Consider the following 16,801-nt stretch of genomic DNA (forward strand, 5'->3'; position numbering starts at 1 on the left):
TTTAGTTGGAATAATGTCGACCAGAGACTAGCGGTGTAATGAAATCGATGCATTGCAAATGCAAATGTCACAATGCAACTGAATAAAAGCGACATGTATGAATTGATTTGTGTTGCAATGAATCTTTTATTTAGGCAGCATGAGGCATTGAAGTTAATAAACACACTTGTTTGAAAGTTATAGTGTTTATTATTTCAATGATCTCTTTAGTGTCAGATGGGTGGGAGGAGGGATTCAAATCTAATGGTCACATTCACATTACAGCTAATTGTATCATACCGTATCATGATTAATTGTTATTAATAGTATCATATGGTTATAAGTTTAAGAGAGTTTCATTATACATTTAGAATCAGCACACATACAAAAAAGTAATAAAATAAAAAATGAGGTTATCATTTTGTTCTCTCAATATGAAGGCGACAACTTTCAGTCCCTTCTTTGGCTATAATCTGGCTGGAGCTTACAAACTGAATTAAATTAAATGATTAAATGAAGTGACATGAACAAAAAAAAGAATGTTCAATACCCGCCTCTCCTTCACTTTCTCTGTCTGTCTGTCACACACACACACACATACACACGCATATACCCACACACACACACACCTCCTAAAGCAAACCTTCACAAGTCTGCTATTAATTTGGGAATGAAAACTGAAGGCCTCATTTGAAGCAGCTTTGTGGCGCTGCCAAGCGTCCGCTCACATTGTGCGTCTGCAGCTGGGTTTGCTTTCCTGAGCCCTCCTTTCTCTCCGCCGCTCTTTCTCCTCTGCTGGTGGTTTCTTTCTGGCCCGGCTGTGTGCAGGGGCCAGGTCTACGCTTTCACTCAGCACCTGTCTGCAGGCAGGGCTTTCACGCCTCTCATGCACATTACCTTGCATAAGGCCACACGGTAAACACAGATGAAATGAAAGAGCCCATCATTCTCTCCCATTTGTCGTTTTGGCTCACCATTAACCGTTTCCTTCCACATTTATGCATCTTGCCGGGGGAACGCAGGCAGTACATGGTGAGTGTGGGCTGACTTAACTTCACAAGAGAAATCTATGACCAATTAGACAGGAGGATGATCACCATTAAAAGGAAACTGAACAGAGCTCACCATATGGAAAGCTCCTGTTTTCAATGTTTCTTTTCAGTGGGTTAACAGACCAACTCAAGCTTTTTCTTTCAAATCATTAATCATGTTGCATCAAACATCAAGATGAAATAATGAACATATGGATGAAACTGAGTACTTATGGGTGTGTCTTATTTCTTAAAATACAATGTATGGTCATTCTAGATGTCATTCCAAGTGTCCCTTTCCAGTATTGAAGTACATATATTCAGATTGTCAAGGAATTTAAATTCTTAGGCTTTATTAATTTAAATCATTTATGACATTACTTGCATTACATGAACAGTTGATGGGGAAAAGCGATTGCACTTAAAAGGTGCTCTAAAAAACGTATAGTTGATATGAAAATGTATGAATCCAGAACGTATGATGATTCCATGTTTATTTTGTTGGTTGATTCAATGCAGGAGATATTTCCATAAAATATGTGGTGTTAGGAAAATAATGTGTGCAAATCTTAATTGTTTTTGTTCATTCAATTACTGAAAATGATTAAATAATGAAATAAAAAGCATATAAAGTTCATTCTAATTGCTGCTTAATTGCAATCACAAAATGCACATGATGTTTCTGCACTCACAAGAAACAATGCAAAGCCCCTCTTTTTAAATTTTCCTACTTAATTTGAATAACAAATTTATTCTTTTTTAGGTCCTCTTTAATTTTTTGAATGCATGTTCATAATGAATTGAATGCTGAGAGAGCACTTTACTTGTGTAAAGGTCACATCTCCATGACAACTTGGAAAAGAGGTTCAATCAGAACTCAAGGTGGGAAAATAATGGGTGCAGTGCGATGGATTTATAAATTGTTCTTGAAAATGTATTCCTTTTTATTTATTGGTACTCATATTTCGATGGAAGAAGTACCATTGTGACAAAACATGAAATGTGTTATTCATTGTCTTACTAGCATCTATTGTATTTCATGCCTAGTGAAAATATGAGTCACTGTCTAGAGCTTTTATTGCCATATGTATCATAAGTCTTTCTAGAACCGAAACATATTCTAGTCCTATTTTTCGAAATTAACAACCAGTTTCCATTCTGTACAAGTGACTTAATTTTCAAATAGTGATGTCAACTGAAGAAAGTTGAGAAAGAATGAAATCAGTGGTCCATGCAGTCATTTAATTCAGTTTTTGAATTAGACTCTGTGCTTTTTCATGCAACAAAAATATCCTAATTACTTAAGTTATTACCATCTTGAAATGTGTTGTATTGCTGCTATATATAATTTTAATCTTTAGATTTTAGAATCAGAAGTTTTTTTAACTGGGTGGAACCCATTTAAACCAGAACCGAGTCAACATGCATAAAAAGTGAAGACAATGGAAATGTTATTTGGTTTCCCTTTGTTTAAAATTAGATTTGTCTAAAGATCTGAAGCCATCCAGTGTGATAAATATGTGATAAAAGAGGAAATCAGGAAGGGGGAAAATACTTTTTCATGGCACATTATGTTTTAGAAGAACAGAAAACTATACCCTCAGATGGCTAGCTGACATGTTAAATCCAATATTTAATTTATACTGCAGCCTGTGCACTATCGAGGACCTAACAAGCTAGTCTAACCATATTAGCTACGTGGGATACAGCTGGGTAGCTATAAGACAGATAAATAAGATATGAAAAAGCTAGAGAATGAGACAGTATATTGTATTAAATTGCAATTATGAAATAAGAAAGGCTTCTATAAATGTATGCTGGAAAAACTGTATTGTTGGCTTATCTTTGTTTCATCCATGAAAGAAAAATGGAGGATGTTTGTTCTGGTTCGTATTGATTCGAAGAAGCTGGTCCAGTCACTTGATGTGCGGAGTCCCTCATTTGTGCGATTAAAATGAATTTTAGGTTACTGACAATTCATTGAATCGATTATAATGGGTTGCGAGACCAGGTTGGGCAACAAAGCCTTAAAATCCACCTGCGAACTGCCAGGAAAAGAACGATGATGTTTTAATCCCGCAGGCAATTTTGGTGCTCAGATTGAAGTTAGAGCATGCATTTTATTAACTCCAACCTGGATGAGTTTTTACACAAGTGAGTTATACATGGGGCTATTTGTGAGTTTGAGGAAGAAGTGAGCCTAGTGTTCACCCTGTAAAAAAGAGAAATATGATCTCACTGTTTGTAAACTTGTAAAGCTTTGGTTTGTTGCAATGTCATATTTCTGGTCTTTTATTTTTGTCTACTTTTTTCTTTTTTTTGGGGGGGGGGGTCATCTAAGTGAACCCCGTCAACTGTGCTCTATTCTAAGAAATGTTACCTAAAAGCTTTTCAAAGTCAAATGTCTCTCCCTCCCTCTCTCTGACACAAAAGCCGAGGTCCCCTTTGTGCCAGCTGAAAAGGTCATGGGTCAGGGGTCAGGTTCTGCTAGGTTAATCCCAATGTACCAATAGCTTGCATCCTATTACCAAAGGCATCAAGGAATACTATATAATACTTCATGCCTACTTTTATATCATGCTTAAATAATAACAGCTAATTATATTTTCATATCTGGGTTGCAGAAAGACAAAAGGCTCGATAGGTTGTCAATAATCTGTGGCCATACTTTTCTTAAGTCTGGATCTCACAGTTGAGTACATTGGGTCTCCAGTTCAACAGGAACTGTTGTGCTGCTACTCCCCCAGTACAGAGAGTGAGATTCAGCTTCCATTTTGAGCCTTGTTGCAGGAGAGGGTGATATTGTGTTTTTTTTTTTTTTGTTGCATGAAATGAGTTGCTGGGGTTTATTATTATAATAATTGTGATTATTATTCTTATTCTTATTATTAATGGAAGGAAACATATTTTGTAAAGACCCTTATAGTTCCCACTGTGGAGGGGCAATGCATTAACAATGAAGAGTATTTGTGATCCCTTCTAAGTGAAGCAGTGTTTGGAGGAAATTATCAGGCTCATTTTATTTAAAAGAGTTCCAGGATTAAGTAACTTCATGCCAGTGAGCCCTCTGACACATTGACTATTTCCAGATTTTTGTGTCCATGTTTTCATTAGTGTGTTTGTGTATTAAGTGTGTTTGAGTACATGTTTGAATGCATGTGTATGAGTCAATCTGTCTGTTTGTACTAATTTTATTCATGACACTGCCCTTCACAGGAGTCTCCAAGATGAATGGGTGTCTTTGATCCAAAAGTTCTCACAAACCAAATACCGGCAGGCTTACATTTGTTAAAAAGCAAATAAAGGGTTTGGAGAGTTTATGTAGTCATCCATTAAATCATTTGTATAAATACAGCTTCAAAAATAGAAAGATGACAAATATTTTATCCAATTCATAAATATGCCAGTGAACAAACAAAAAAGTCACATGAAAGTGTTTTGGATCAGGAATATAGCTCACTTTCATTAAACCACAAGATTAAACCACAATGTTGCAGACACAAAGGGGATATTCCAATAAAACACAATAATTTATTACCCTTATCGTGACATACATGAAATCAATGGCCATTGCAAAACTGAAACATTTTACATATTAATGTGATTTAATGACTATTAATACAAGAAAGCATGAGAGATTTAAATATTTTTAATAAGTGGTGGGATGGCTGATTTATGGCTATGAACTGCATAGTTTAAGGCATTTCATTTTGGAATCATTAAGTGTTTTCTTTTCCACTCAAACAATACTTTTCAGCAGAATTTCACTCAAACAATGCTGTTGTGAAGAATTTCACCTTACCGAATTTTCAAACAAACAAATAAACAAACAAAAAACTATGCATTGCCTAATGCATGAACCAATTGTAAACAAATGGAGTTAAGGTGTGAATTGTGAGGCTGTGAGGTCCTTCTTACTTTTCATGGCCCACTGTCTGGTATGGAAAAGTATTGTTTCCTGTAATCTGCTTGAATACCTGAGTCAGTATGTACTTTAGCGGTATGTAAAAAACATATTTCAAATGTTAACTCACTTTTCATATTTTTATTTAATTAACGTCTTTGTTCCACTGAGACGAGATGCGTCAGAAGATTCATAGCACATCACATATCATGCAATGGAAGAAAGACAAAATATCTCAACAAAATGGAAGATTCACATACAGCAGAATGGTCACACATTTTATTAATGCCAAATTGCCAGTAGTCCCTGGACAGGTTTGGCTGTCATGTTTAACACTGCATTACATTTGCAGAATTGCTGTCCGCTGTGATCCACTAATGTTGCTACACCCCTCTGGATCAAAAATAAAAAGCATGATAAAGGGCATTACTTTTAATGAATGACCTTTCCCCCAGAAAATACATTTCAGGGCTCATATCTGTCAGGACACTGGTGGAGAGGATGATTGGAAAGTTGTAATAACCATTTGGCGGCACAAATCATCTATCAAGCCTGATAATTAATTCAACAGGAAATGATACACACTGCTTTTTACTGCCGAGTCAAAGAAAGCTTATTTATTGCTGCCTTTCACAGCATAGTCATGTCACCCATACAACAGAATGGATGAGATATAGTGGCATGAATGTCTGGTCTCTCCATGTTTCACTGGCCAGGTGGGGGTGAAGGTCAGGAATGTTGCTTTGCTTTGATGCCATTAAGACACTATTTATGCAAGCAATGCAAGAGAGACCTAATTATGTGAAAGACTTGCCTCAGCCATCTTTAATCCTGTCTTTTTATGGAACTGAAATATTAATCTTCTTTGGCCATACATTTGTTTTGGTTAAGAGAATGGCTTGCAGTGCAGACTATTTGAACAGTGAAATATTTTTTTGCTGTTTTGGCTCTGTACTCCAGCAAATTGAATTTCAAATCCAATTTAAATAAGATTTCATATTATCCTTATTTATTTGTTTATTTGTCAGAATTTCTGGAAAACTATTGTGGCAAGATACACATAGGCCAATGCATGGCACTAACAACAAAAAAGGCCCAGATATATATAAAAAGGGGCTACACCTATGCCTTGGTCCTGTATGTACTCTGAGCAGCTACAACTCATGCTCTGAACATTCCGGTGCCACAGTACAAGTGGTCAGCCAACAGAGACTTGCAGGGTACAGACAGGAAAGTATCACTAGGGACCTGAACCAGCAGCTGGGTAATGAGGAAGAGTCTAATTCTTATTTTACAGTATATTGTAGTAGACCAGGGCCATGGACCAGGCAAGTGATGTAATGTATGCTGTGTAGTTGAACTTGTTAATAGAGGATAACACAAAGCTTCAGCAGAACATAATGACAATCTAGAAGCCAGGACAATGAAGATGTAGCAGTATTGCATTCAGGCTGTGGTTAGTCATCCTGGTGGGGAAGTACAATCTACATAAGGTAATACTTGAGGAGCCACAGAGATGATTGTCATCAACATGACAGTGATGTCCACCCATCCATCCATCCATCCATCCATTATGTATACTCGCTTACCCTGGTCCGGGTCGTGGAGGGGGTGCTGGAGCCTATCACAGCATGCATTGGGTGAATGGCAGGAATACACCCTGGACAGGTCGCCAATCTATGATAGCAATCTGCCGCTTGATTTTTAGATTTTTACCTGCAATCAATAAAAACAGAATGTTTACTCCAGAAACAGGAAATTAAACATACAACCTTCACGCTGCAAGTTTCTTAAACAATAGTACCAAATTGCGTGGCCATATACTAATTGTTCTGGATGGTGCCATACTGTAAAGATGTATTTAACACATACTTATTACAGTATCCATGGATGGTGATTGCCTGTTTACTGTTCTGCCTTTAACTTATTTGGGCAGGTGCTTCATAGAGAGTGAAACGAATTTTAAATTATTTTTTTCAACGCGCGCGAACACTGAACACCATTATTAACAACAGCATTACGTAGCTGCCAGCCGTCAGCATAAGCACGTGTTAGGAGTTATAATGCATAGCTTTCCGAAGCTCGGTGGACTGTCCTCTTCGCAAGAATTTGTTTTTTTATTGTCACTCGGTCCCTAAAGTAGCAGTCCTTTAAAGTTACCGCTGAGCATGGTCTCGATTGTGATTGGCCACGTCTGTAGAAGAAAGAAGCCTGCTGAGTGCAGTTTATTTGCGGCGCTGGAGAGTTCAATCATCAACTGCTAGCTCCAGCCAAAACGTGACTCTAACCTTCTATTTATTTTGTTTTTAAGCTAGCTAGCGACCCGTGAATTAATTTCGAACAAGATGTAACTTCCCGCCGTGTACAAAAAAAAATCTTTGCTATACTCCTCCGTTTTAATGGATCCAGGAGAGTAGATGGCGTGCTGTTTTGCTACTAATGGAGATATTGTTATTCACTACTATAAATATGTTACGCGGAGGTGATTTTATGTTTTGATTGTTATTTTCACATTATTCTCATATTGGATCTCGGTTTTTGGATTTTCCTATACATCGTGGCAATACTTTGTGGAGGAAATACACAACTGGGAATAAAGCATTGTACTTCGCTAGCTAGCTATAGCTAGCTGCCGGGGATTTAAATAATCTGACGTGTTCGAGGAAAATAGGAAAGAGAAAATACTGAAAACATTAATGTGGCGATTCCTTTGTTGGCAAATATAATTGGGATTGCAGAATGAGCAAGGAAAGACCCAAGAGGAATATTATCCAAAAGAAATACGTAAGTTAATTTGTATTAATCTTTTCGTATTTCTGACCTTAGCAAGCCAGCTAACAAGTTTGTGCATGTGATTTTACAGTTACTTATTTAAACAAAAGCAAATGTTGTATTCACATCCTATACCCCGAGTGTTAACGTGTATATTTCTGTCTTTTCTACCCTATGCCACCTGTGAAAAGTTCATCGCTTGAGCTGGAACATTATGTTATTTGCGTAAATGGATTTCTGTCTTTTACATCATAATATAGAGCTTGCGAGCTGTATCGCTAGTTTATTGATTTCCCGTGCAAAAAAACCAACACATTTTCAGATTTACGTTTCAATATACTACGTGTCTTAAGTTGGCTTCATAAATCAAACTAATATGTGCATTAAATAACGCGAATTCGTCTAATATTTGTCACTGGAAATGGCTTTGTTTGGTATTCAAGGGTCTAGTTCATAGGCGTGCAGACAGCCATCGCCTCTGGCTTTTCCGGGTTTCCTTTACAAATACAAACCTTTTTATGTAATTAAAGTGCAACTATAGGCAAAGACATAGTCGTCAATGTTGAAACAACAACCATTGTTGATATGATGGACATCAGACCCATGCCGATATTTTGTTTGGAACGTTCCTGTTTTCAGAAATCGGACATGGCAGGCTAACTGCAGCGAGCGAGTGGTGTTATCAATTTTCTCGCTGTGGGAGAGATAATGAGAAGGGCCTGTTTTTAGAATCTTTTACTGTTGCAGTTATAATGTTAAGTTTGGCAATGTTTGATTAATAGCTGAGGTTGTCAACCAGTTGTATCCAGATGCATTATCCAGAGTTTTCATGCATTTGTTTATTTTATTTATTTGTGTTGCACGTCTCCGTATGACCTCCGACTGGACAGATAGACGATTGCTATTGAAGTCGCGAGTTTGGCTATACATTTTTACACGCGTGAGACTATTTTACGCGCAGGAGGCTTGGAATATTAGTTTGAGCAACGCTTTGGTGTTCGTGCCGCACATTAATATCCTATGCCAGCTGTAGCAAGCTAGCTTTGATTAAGCGCAAGGACACAGGAGATCGTTTTAAGAAGGCATTCATTCCAGTCGCATTGCAGAGGTTCGGTTCACGTTGTGTGGACGAATAGCAATCATTTTTCCTTGCGAGAAAGAATAAGTGTTGCGAATGTGAGAATCTGGGGGTATAAATGTTGACGTCAATCATGTAGACTGCTGGGCTCTGTCGCTTTTCTTGAACAGTTGTTAGCTACACGAAATTTAAAGAATGTGTTACCCAAACAAAGAGTCAGCGCTGTCTCTTCGCACATTTCTGTATAGCTAGCCTTATTTAGCATTTAACCCTTACTGGCCAAGACCTCGTGTGTTTGTGTTATGTAGTAGTTTATATGCTTGTAGTTTTCCTTGAAACTAACTCAAGTCCTGAAACTACTTGAATAAGTGTTGAAACGAACGAAATTCTCTGGAGCAATAGATAGCCAGCTAAAATGTTGGATATAGTGTCAAAGTCAAAGACATCTTTATGAGATAAGAATCCACCGAACGGCTACTATTTAAATTTTCAGCAGGGATCTTCCTCCACAGTGAACCCAGGTTAGACAAGCATTTTGCAATTTGGGGATCCATTTGATAAAAATGATGTTACCAGAATATGTTCGTTTTATTCCATATGTTCCTTTGTATCCATGGGTGGACACTTTGTTTTCAGTTCAGTTTCCACAGATATACAAAGCAACAGGTAAAATTTTAACATTAGACTGAAATGTGGTGTTTTTCTTAAATATTAAGTGCTTTCAGAATTGTGCATCCTTTATAAAAGAGTATCCATATGAAAATGGAAATCAGACAATACTGCTGTTTTGATCGTATAGCCTACTGGATTCTTCAGTCAGAAAGTTAGCTTTGTTAGCAATATGTGCCTATCAGAAGCAATACCTTTTGAACTCAAAGGGTCTTTTAAAAATAACTGTAAATATCTAGGTATTGGGAAGTGAAAAAAAAAATCTGTCCATTGATTTTAAATACTTCAGAATGATGTAATTGGGTGGTCCATATGCAGGCATACATTTTATAGCAATCGTAATATGGAGTGTATGAGCATGTAGTGAAATCTAGATTTTCTGCATTAATTTAAAATACTGTCAAACATATTGTATTCACCGCTGTATAACCTTAACAAGTGATACAATGGTGGAGGGCCAGTTAAATAACAAAAACTCAGTTCATTGCTTTGAGTCTTTGTCAGACTAACTTGTTTGAAGCTGTAACATAGGCTGGTATCCATTCAGCTTTTGAGAACCAAATTGCATTAATGCAGTTTGGTGATCTGTTTCAGTACTTCCAGAATCATTGAATTTTACCAAAGTAGTCATAACAAGAAGCATACATTGTTTTTTTTCACATAAAAAAATAAATCTTGTTTTCCACCCACCCCTCAGTAGAAATTAAAGGGAACGTTCTGATCAAGCTCCTTTTCAGGTTCTTACAGAGGGCATTATTCGTGGACAGTCAAATTCATAAACTATTCATTCCATTTACCTTTGATAACGTTTAATAAGCAACAGGCTACACAGTGCATAGACTCGGCACTGACAAAAGTAGAATTCATGTATGTATTAACATTGCAAGCAAATGTTATATTCTATAGTGCTGCTTTTCTGCAGTTTTGTTGGGGGGGGCACATTTGGGGTGGCAGGCATTTGGGGACTTTTAGTTGTAACCGAATAGCAAAGAATCAGTTTTCCTGTGTTGTAATTTAATAGGGTATCTATTCCAGGCCCTAATTGGATTGTTAACCATTCAGTGCTGTGTGGGCTCAGGCGGTCATTAAGCCCTCTTTTGGAGCTCACATGGGGTTTGGCAAGAGCAGCATTAGATATGAGCTGCAGTTATTGATACTCCTGAGTTATTGGACAGGACGGCAGTATGCCATAATGGTTAAAGAACTGGGCTTCTAATGGCAATATAGCAGGATTTATTCCCAGGTAGGGCACTTCTGCCCTACCCCCAGCAGGCAGTGTTTCCCCCTCCCAGAAAAACTTTAAATGTAATCGCAATAACCTGCCTTTTTGACACAGTGTATTTGATACTATTTTGTTAGGTGGTATAACATAATTCACTTAAAATATGTTTCTGAATATATTCCCAATTTGGAGGCCAACAACAAAGGGATTCACGCTTCTGTACTATAAATCAAGCTTTCTTATTTAAAAAATCAGTGCACACTGCTTGCCCACCCTTGGAAGTCAGCTCAGAAATATATGTTCAGGAATAAGATATGGCTCATCACATTGCATGGTATCACAGAAATTTAATAAAGTAATGATTAATCCAGACCTCACTGGAAGACCTAAGATGAGTCTCCATGCAGACTAAAACTTCTGGCCTTCTGTTCTACCCCTTCCTCAATTAGCATAAGACAATTATATGAGCTTAGCTTGAACCTAGAAGATGACTGTAAGGTACCTTCCTTACATGCTGCTGGGATGTTGTCCGAATGAATGGGTAAAGAAAGGCATGAGTACATGTCACAGTGTTGCACAATGGTTACGGACCTGGGCTTGCAACTCCAAGGTTGATGGTTTGACCACAGGTTCTTGTTGATACCAAATGAAGCTGTTGTGTGTGAAATTCGGATAACTGCCAGAAAATGCTTCCATGTCTGATATTTGCATGTATGTATATGAGGAACAACTAAAACCAGCCACTAAATGAACATGGTTTTATGTAGCTTATCGGCCTATATTATTGTACCTTGTTACTAAATTGTCATTTATATTTTGAATGTGGGAACACAGTTTTTATAGTTGCCTTTTATAGTTTTATAGTAACCTTTGGTTGTAGTCATGTGACTGCTGGTGGCCATTTTGTGGTTGAATCAAGGTCACTGCTGCCCAAAGATATACTTTGTATTATTTATATATGTGTGCAGCATAGGCTGATAGAATTCCCTTAAGGGAAGGCTAGGGTGAGGAATGCAAAGATGAGACCTGTTTCGAATATGACAGTGAGGGCAGTGTTGTCTTTTTATGAAGAACAGGCCTCTGTTTAGGCTCAGCTGGGCCCGGGCCCTTAATTCATGGCAGTGTGGGGGGTTCAGCACAGCTGCTCTGGGGGCCTTTACAAATGTAAAGAGGCTGTCGGTGTTTGTTTCATCAGGCGCACAACTGATGAGGCCAAGCTGAAGAATCCACTTCAGTGTGTGACACGGAGAAAAGGAACAAAACAGACCATGGCTGGAGCCTGCAAAGGCCATCGGAGCCCTGCGGCTTTAAGATTTATATACTGGTCCTACATCCACCCCCTCAAGGGCGCTTGCGTTTTTGTGTGCTAGCCTAAATGAGCGGTGTATGGCATGTTTTCATGCAGAAACATCTGTTGCATGCTAACATTGACATTCCAGTGTTAACAGCTGCATCTCCTTGAGACCTGGCTTCATCATCTGTGATTGTCCTATGAGGTGTGAAAGTTTTGTGAGTTCATTTCGCACGTCATTCACAGGGATTGTATGTTGTCTACTGTGTTCATTAACTTGTGGTTAATGTTTAGCGATTGCTTAGTTCCCGATTCACTGCATAAGGATCTCCGCGTCAGGTTCTCTGAGCAGAGAATGTGCCTGGAGCATTTTTCAAGATATCTTTAAATTTAGGCATTAATGTATGGATTGTTCTTTGGTGCTCACAATGAATTTCTCTCTTAATGGTATTGGTGGAGTGTTTGTGTAGGCCTGTCTTAAATTTGTTGAAATAATGGTCAAAATAATGGCCTGTTTTTAAATTTGATTTATTTGTTTTTATTAATATGATGTACGTTTCTTTCAGCAGTTATTTTGACAAAAAAATAGACAGATCGTTTTATTGTTGTCTTAGTGGAATGTGTGCCATGTTCAGTGCCCTGTTGAAGCAGATGCCTGGCATTTAGACTTTCTTTGCATTCTAAATTTTATACTTATTTTTTACATATAAAATATAGCCTTCAATGATTTGCATTTAGATGTCCTTTCCCTGAATGACTTGTATAGATTGCGTTTGCATATTTTATTTTTATTATGCTGGTTATTTGCTAAAGGAGTCAAACCTGCAACCTCTGAGCCTCAAGCCATTTTCTTAAACGCTCCTTAATGACTAATGTTTAAAATGGCATTGTGCTATGTAACCGTTTGCTGTGAGGTGACCTTTAAGTGCGATAAATAGCAACATTCAAAATTTGATCTAATTGGGTTGGATGTGTCAGAAGAAATTGTTTCGCCATGGAAGTAAATGAAGTTTCTCATTGATTTATTATGTAATGTGGAGTAGGCAATTGATTAATCGCTCACTATTTGTCCTGTCCTCTCTGAAGGAAAATCAATAACACTTAGTGCATGAATTTACCATTACTGCACGATTCAAGCAAGTGTACATGCATTTACTTAAACAGCTCATTTTGGACCAATTATGTGTTCACCCTACAGACTTTAAAGGGTCTTCTAAGTAAACTGTAGACAATTTGCATTGATGATGAGAGAATTGTACAGATGAATGCAGTATTCACTCAGCATTGATAAGGGCTTGAATTTGTCTCAAAAACGTTGTTCTGGGTGTTCTGTGCTCTGGAGGCAAGAGAGTGAGAGAGTGCAGAAATGAGGCAGGAGAGATTTTCTTTCTCCTTTGCCTCAAGAGCCCTGAACAGCCTTTGTCTGCGAGCAGCTGATCATCTTCACCGCTGATCCAAACAGGAACTCCTCATCTCGAGGCCGGCAGTAAACTGAACTCAACCCGAAGCTCTTTTGTTTGTTTTGGTTTATGGCTCTCTGGTATCACAACTGCGGCTTGTTGTGTAATCAGCCCTTCAGATGGGACCCTTCATTATCTGATAGCCTTGGTGTGCGGTCGCCATTGGAGTGGTGCTAATAATAACCCAGCAGTGGCAGGAGCGCAGTGGGGTGCATAAGTTCACTTTTTTGCTTCAGTTGCATTACTTGTGTAACTCCTGAATATAAGCGAACTGCCTCAGTCACGACATCCACACCGTTTCCTGAGCACGGCATTAGTGAGGGCTGCAGCAGTGCAACTAAAATGTCACTTGACACTGTAGAAGTAGACAGCCTGATCGATGACCTCTAATGCAACTTACCTAACCAGGTATTCTGTCATCCTTTCTGTTGTGTAACAGGCTCTGATTGGTAGCAGGAAGCTCTGATGCGGTCACCCTTTGTATTGCAGTAGCTGCTTTGGGTGTTCGTTCTTTGGCCCTGCCCCTTAATAAATGCCCCTTTAAGCTTCAACAGTGGCAGAATTTGGATGGGTTTTAAGTATCCCGTGCTGAATATATCTTCAATGTGAACACATTGAAGTGTTGCTATTGGAGCAGCACTGTACTCCGTGCATTTGTCCACCTTTTGCTTCTTATTCTGGCTGGATACCTGTAATATTGGGGCTGAAATTGCTCTGTAGAGGAAAGGGAGGACGTAAGGTGCGTGTGAAAGGCCTTTGCGTCTGCCCGTGCCAACTTTCTGCAGCTGGTTGGGAAACGGTCCAAGGCTGAGAGTTTCCCATCGCATATCCACGTGTGACTTTCATACACAATCACAATCAGGCTTTCACATAATGACTCTGCTTAACCATGGTCCTCTGCTGTTGACCTCTGAAGAATATCAGACAGCTATGAGAGCAGGCTTTTTCTAAGTAATTTTATTTGCAAGTGATCATTGAAGATCTCCTGTTGGCCATTGTGTGTTGGTCACGGTCGAGTGACTTTGTAGAGCAAGTAGGGATGTCTGTTAATGACAAAAACCTACTATATAAGTTCATATTTTATGTATGGATGTAAGAATAGTCCTTCACTATGGAAGGTTGTGCATTCAATGCCCAGTTGGCTTGCATCAAACCTTACACTTGCCACGTTTTTAGCCTTACAGACAGGGGTCTGGGTCCTGGCAGTGCCTAGTGGGCTTCATTGCATGCCAAGCTGCTTCATGGCAAGAAATTGGGATGACCTCTGGCCCTTTATAGAATTAAGCTTTGAACATGGTTTTCAGGGACAGGGGATAAAATAACTTTGATCTGAGAGTAACCGTGACATTGTCCGTCCAATCGTTACTTTAATGCCTAGTGAAACTGTTGAGACTGGATTCACAGGTTCTGTTCACAGGCTCTTTGTTGTACAACAATGGGAGGGTTTAGGTGTGCTATTAGAAATTGTCACAATTCTGTGTCATTGTTTTGTTTGGAAAGTTTTCTAATGTTTTTGATTCATTTCCCATGAAATATTTAAGCCAGTTTGTATCAGTGTATAAGCTTGAACCATTCATTCTCTTGTAGCTGTCTTTTAAGGTGTCTTATTCAATAGTCTGTTCAACTGCTTTCCTTTTTTGTTTTAATTAGGCTAGTTTTTTGCAAGATGTATTGATATGTGCTGCATAAGCCTCCAGTGATAATCATTTTATTCTGTTAAGCAGTCTGTTGCTTTACAAAGTTTGTATGTAGGCTGTTTGTTCTAAATGGAAAACCGTATTGCTCACCAGATGTAGGTGTGTAATGATGCGCTACTAAGGATTAGGAGAATTCCTTTCAGTTACCGTGTTTTATTTCCTCATCAATTTGGGCACACTGTTACAATATTTTATTCGCCCATTAATTCCGAAGAGTTAATCTATTCAGTCGGCCCACGACTGAATCTGCTGCAAGAAATTATTGATTTTCTGCTCCGTCTTCGTAGGCTTGTCATGTGCTAAAAGAGCAGCGGTGGGTTTTGTGCACGGATCAATGGAACATAATTCAGCATCTGACATGACTGAAAGATATGCGGGCTGCGAACAGCCCTTTGGTTGCGGGCGCAAACCAAAGCCCTTTCTCCTGAGACGGATTGGCCAATGGATCACATAAATCACCTACAGAATGTTGATTTCATCAGAGTATTGTCTCCTGTGTCACAGGCATGTTTATCATTGTTTCGCATGGAACGGGGAACGCATTATATTTACAGGAAGCTCACCCTTAGTGATGGTTGTTCTGGAGTTTGTTTTGTTGGGTGTTGCCAAAGAAAATGCTACACTCCCCTTCCCAGTTGTCTCCCAACTGTGATATTGACTTGTTCCCCCTGTATGTTTGCTTGTTAAGTGTCACATTCCAAGACTGGATAAGGACCTAGCAAAACAGAGCTGCTTCACATACACCATAATGCCTTTAGCTGATTTTCTTCATCACAATTCTGAGATGTCAACTGAATATACAATGTAGGCATAATCATTTTATGTATATGCATCTTTGGTTTTGTAAAGTAAGCTGTGTTAAATAACTTCAGATATGTGCCTCTGTAAAACTGAAACTGCATTCAATGTGAAGCCAGATGGCAGTTAAACACAGTGTGGCAACATGAGAAGTACTGTGCTTCTGAAATGCCGTATTAAGTGGGATGTTCATTCAGCTTGCATAGAAATGGTTCTACACATGTTTGCCCTTCAATGTGCCTGTAAATCGGAAAGTAAATTTAAGACATCACCTCAAAGAAAAGGGTTACCAGTATGTAAAAGTGCTTTATCAGTGGGGCCAGCCTAATGTCCATAGCAACTGCAGTGGCACCACAATTGTGTCTAAGTATTCCTTGAAATTATACTCGAGTTCCCTGATAGTGGACTCCTGAAATGGTACAAAAATTTGTTCTCAGAAGAATAAAAAAAAACACAGTGGTTGCTCATTCGGTAGCAGTAGCTACTTAAAATGAAACGAAATGAACGAAATTGAAAATGAAACATTTTATTCATTTTCTTTGTTCTCTACAGCCTATAAATAGCTGCACATCAAATCTTTGTAGGTTAAAGCATGTAATAAGCTTTAAATAATTAGTCTTATTTGGTTCTACTAATACTGTGCCATAAGAATTATTTTGTAAGCTGTGATGATAGTGCCTGATCTTTTTTGCACAAAAGCTTGCTCACAGAAGAAATGATTTATTGTAGTATATGTCAGGCTGTAATAATCTTATGAATTCATGGAATTTTAACTAAATAGTTCAACTGACATTACACGAGGAAGACAAAAAAAAAAAAGCATTTGAAGCTGGTAGCATACATGTAGCCTATAGATAATAAATGCATGCTTAGGCCAATTAGCTATTTATCAAAGTCTGA

At 38.4% G+C, this 16,801-nt stretch overlaps 1 protein-coding gene across 2 annotated transcripts in view; it reads left to right on the plus strand.

Annotated features, from left to right (window-relative positions):
- The first annotated feature begins 7,094 nt into the window (after nucleotides 1-7,094).
- LOC135260943 (protein Jumonji-like) overlaps nucleotides 7,095-16,801 on the plus strand; it is a 93,331-nt gene continuing 83,624 nt past the window's right edge. For both annotated transcript variants that reach the window (XM_064346699.1, XM_064346707.1), the window contains exon 1: nucleotides 7,095-7,698. In XM_064346699.1, the coding sequence (XP_064202769.1) occupies nucleotides 7,654-7,698 (45 nt within the window). In that variant the 5' untranslated portion in view covers nucleotides 7,095-7,653. The remainder of the gene's footprint in view (nucleotides 7,699-16,801) is intronic.

This window comes from Anguilla rostrata, chromosome 1 (assembly GCF_018555375.3).
Source record: "Anguilla rostrata isolate EN2019 chromosome 1, ASM1855537v3, whole genome shotgun sequence".
NCBI classification, from domain to species: domain Eukaryota; kingdom Metazoa; phylum Chordata; class Actinopteri; order Anguilliformes; family Anguillidae; genus Anguilla; species Anguilla rostrata.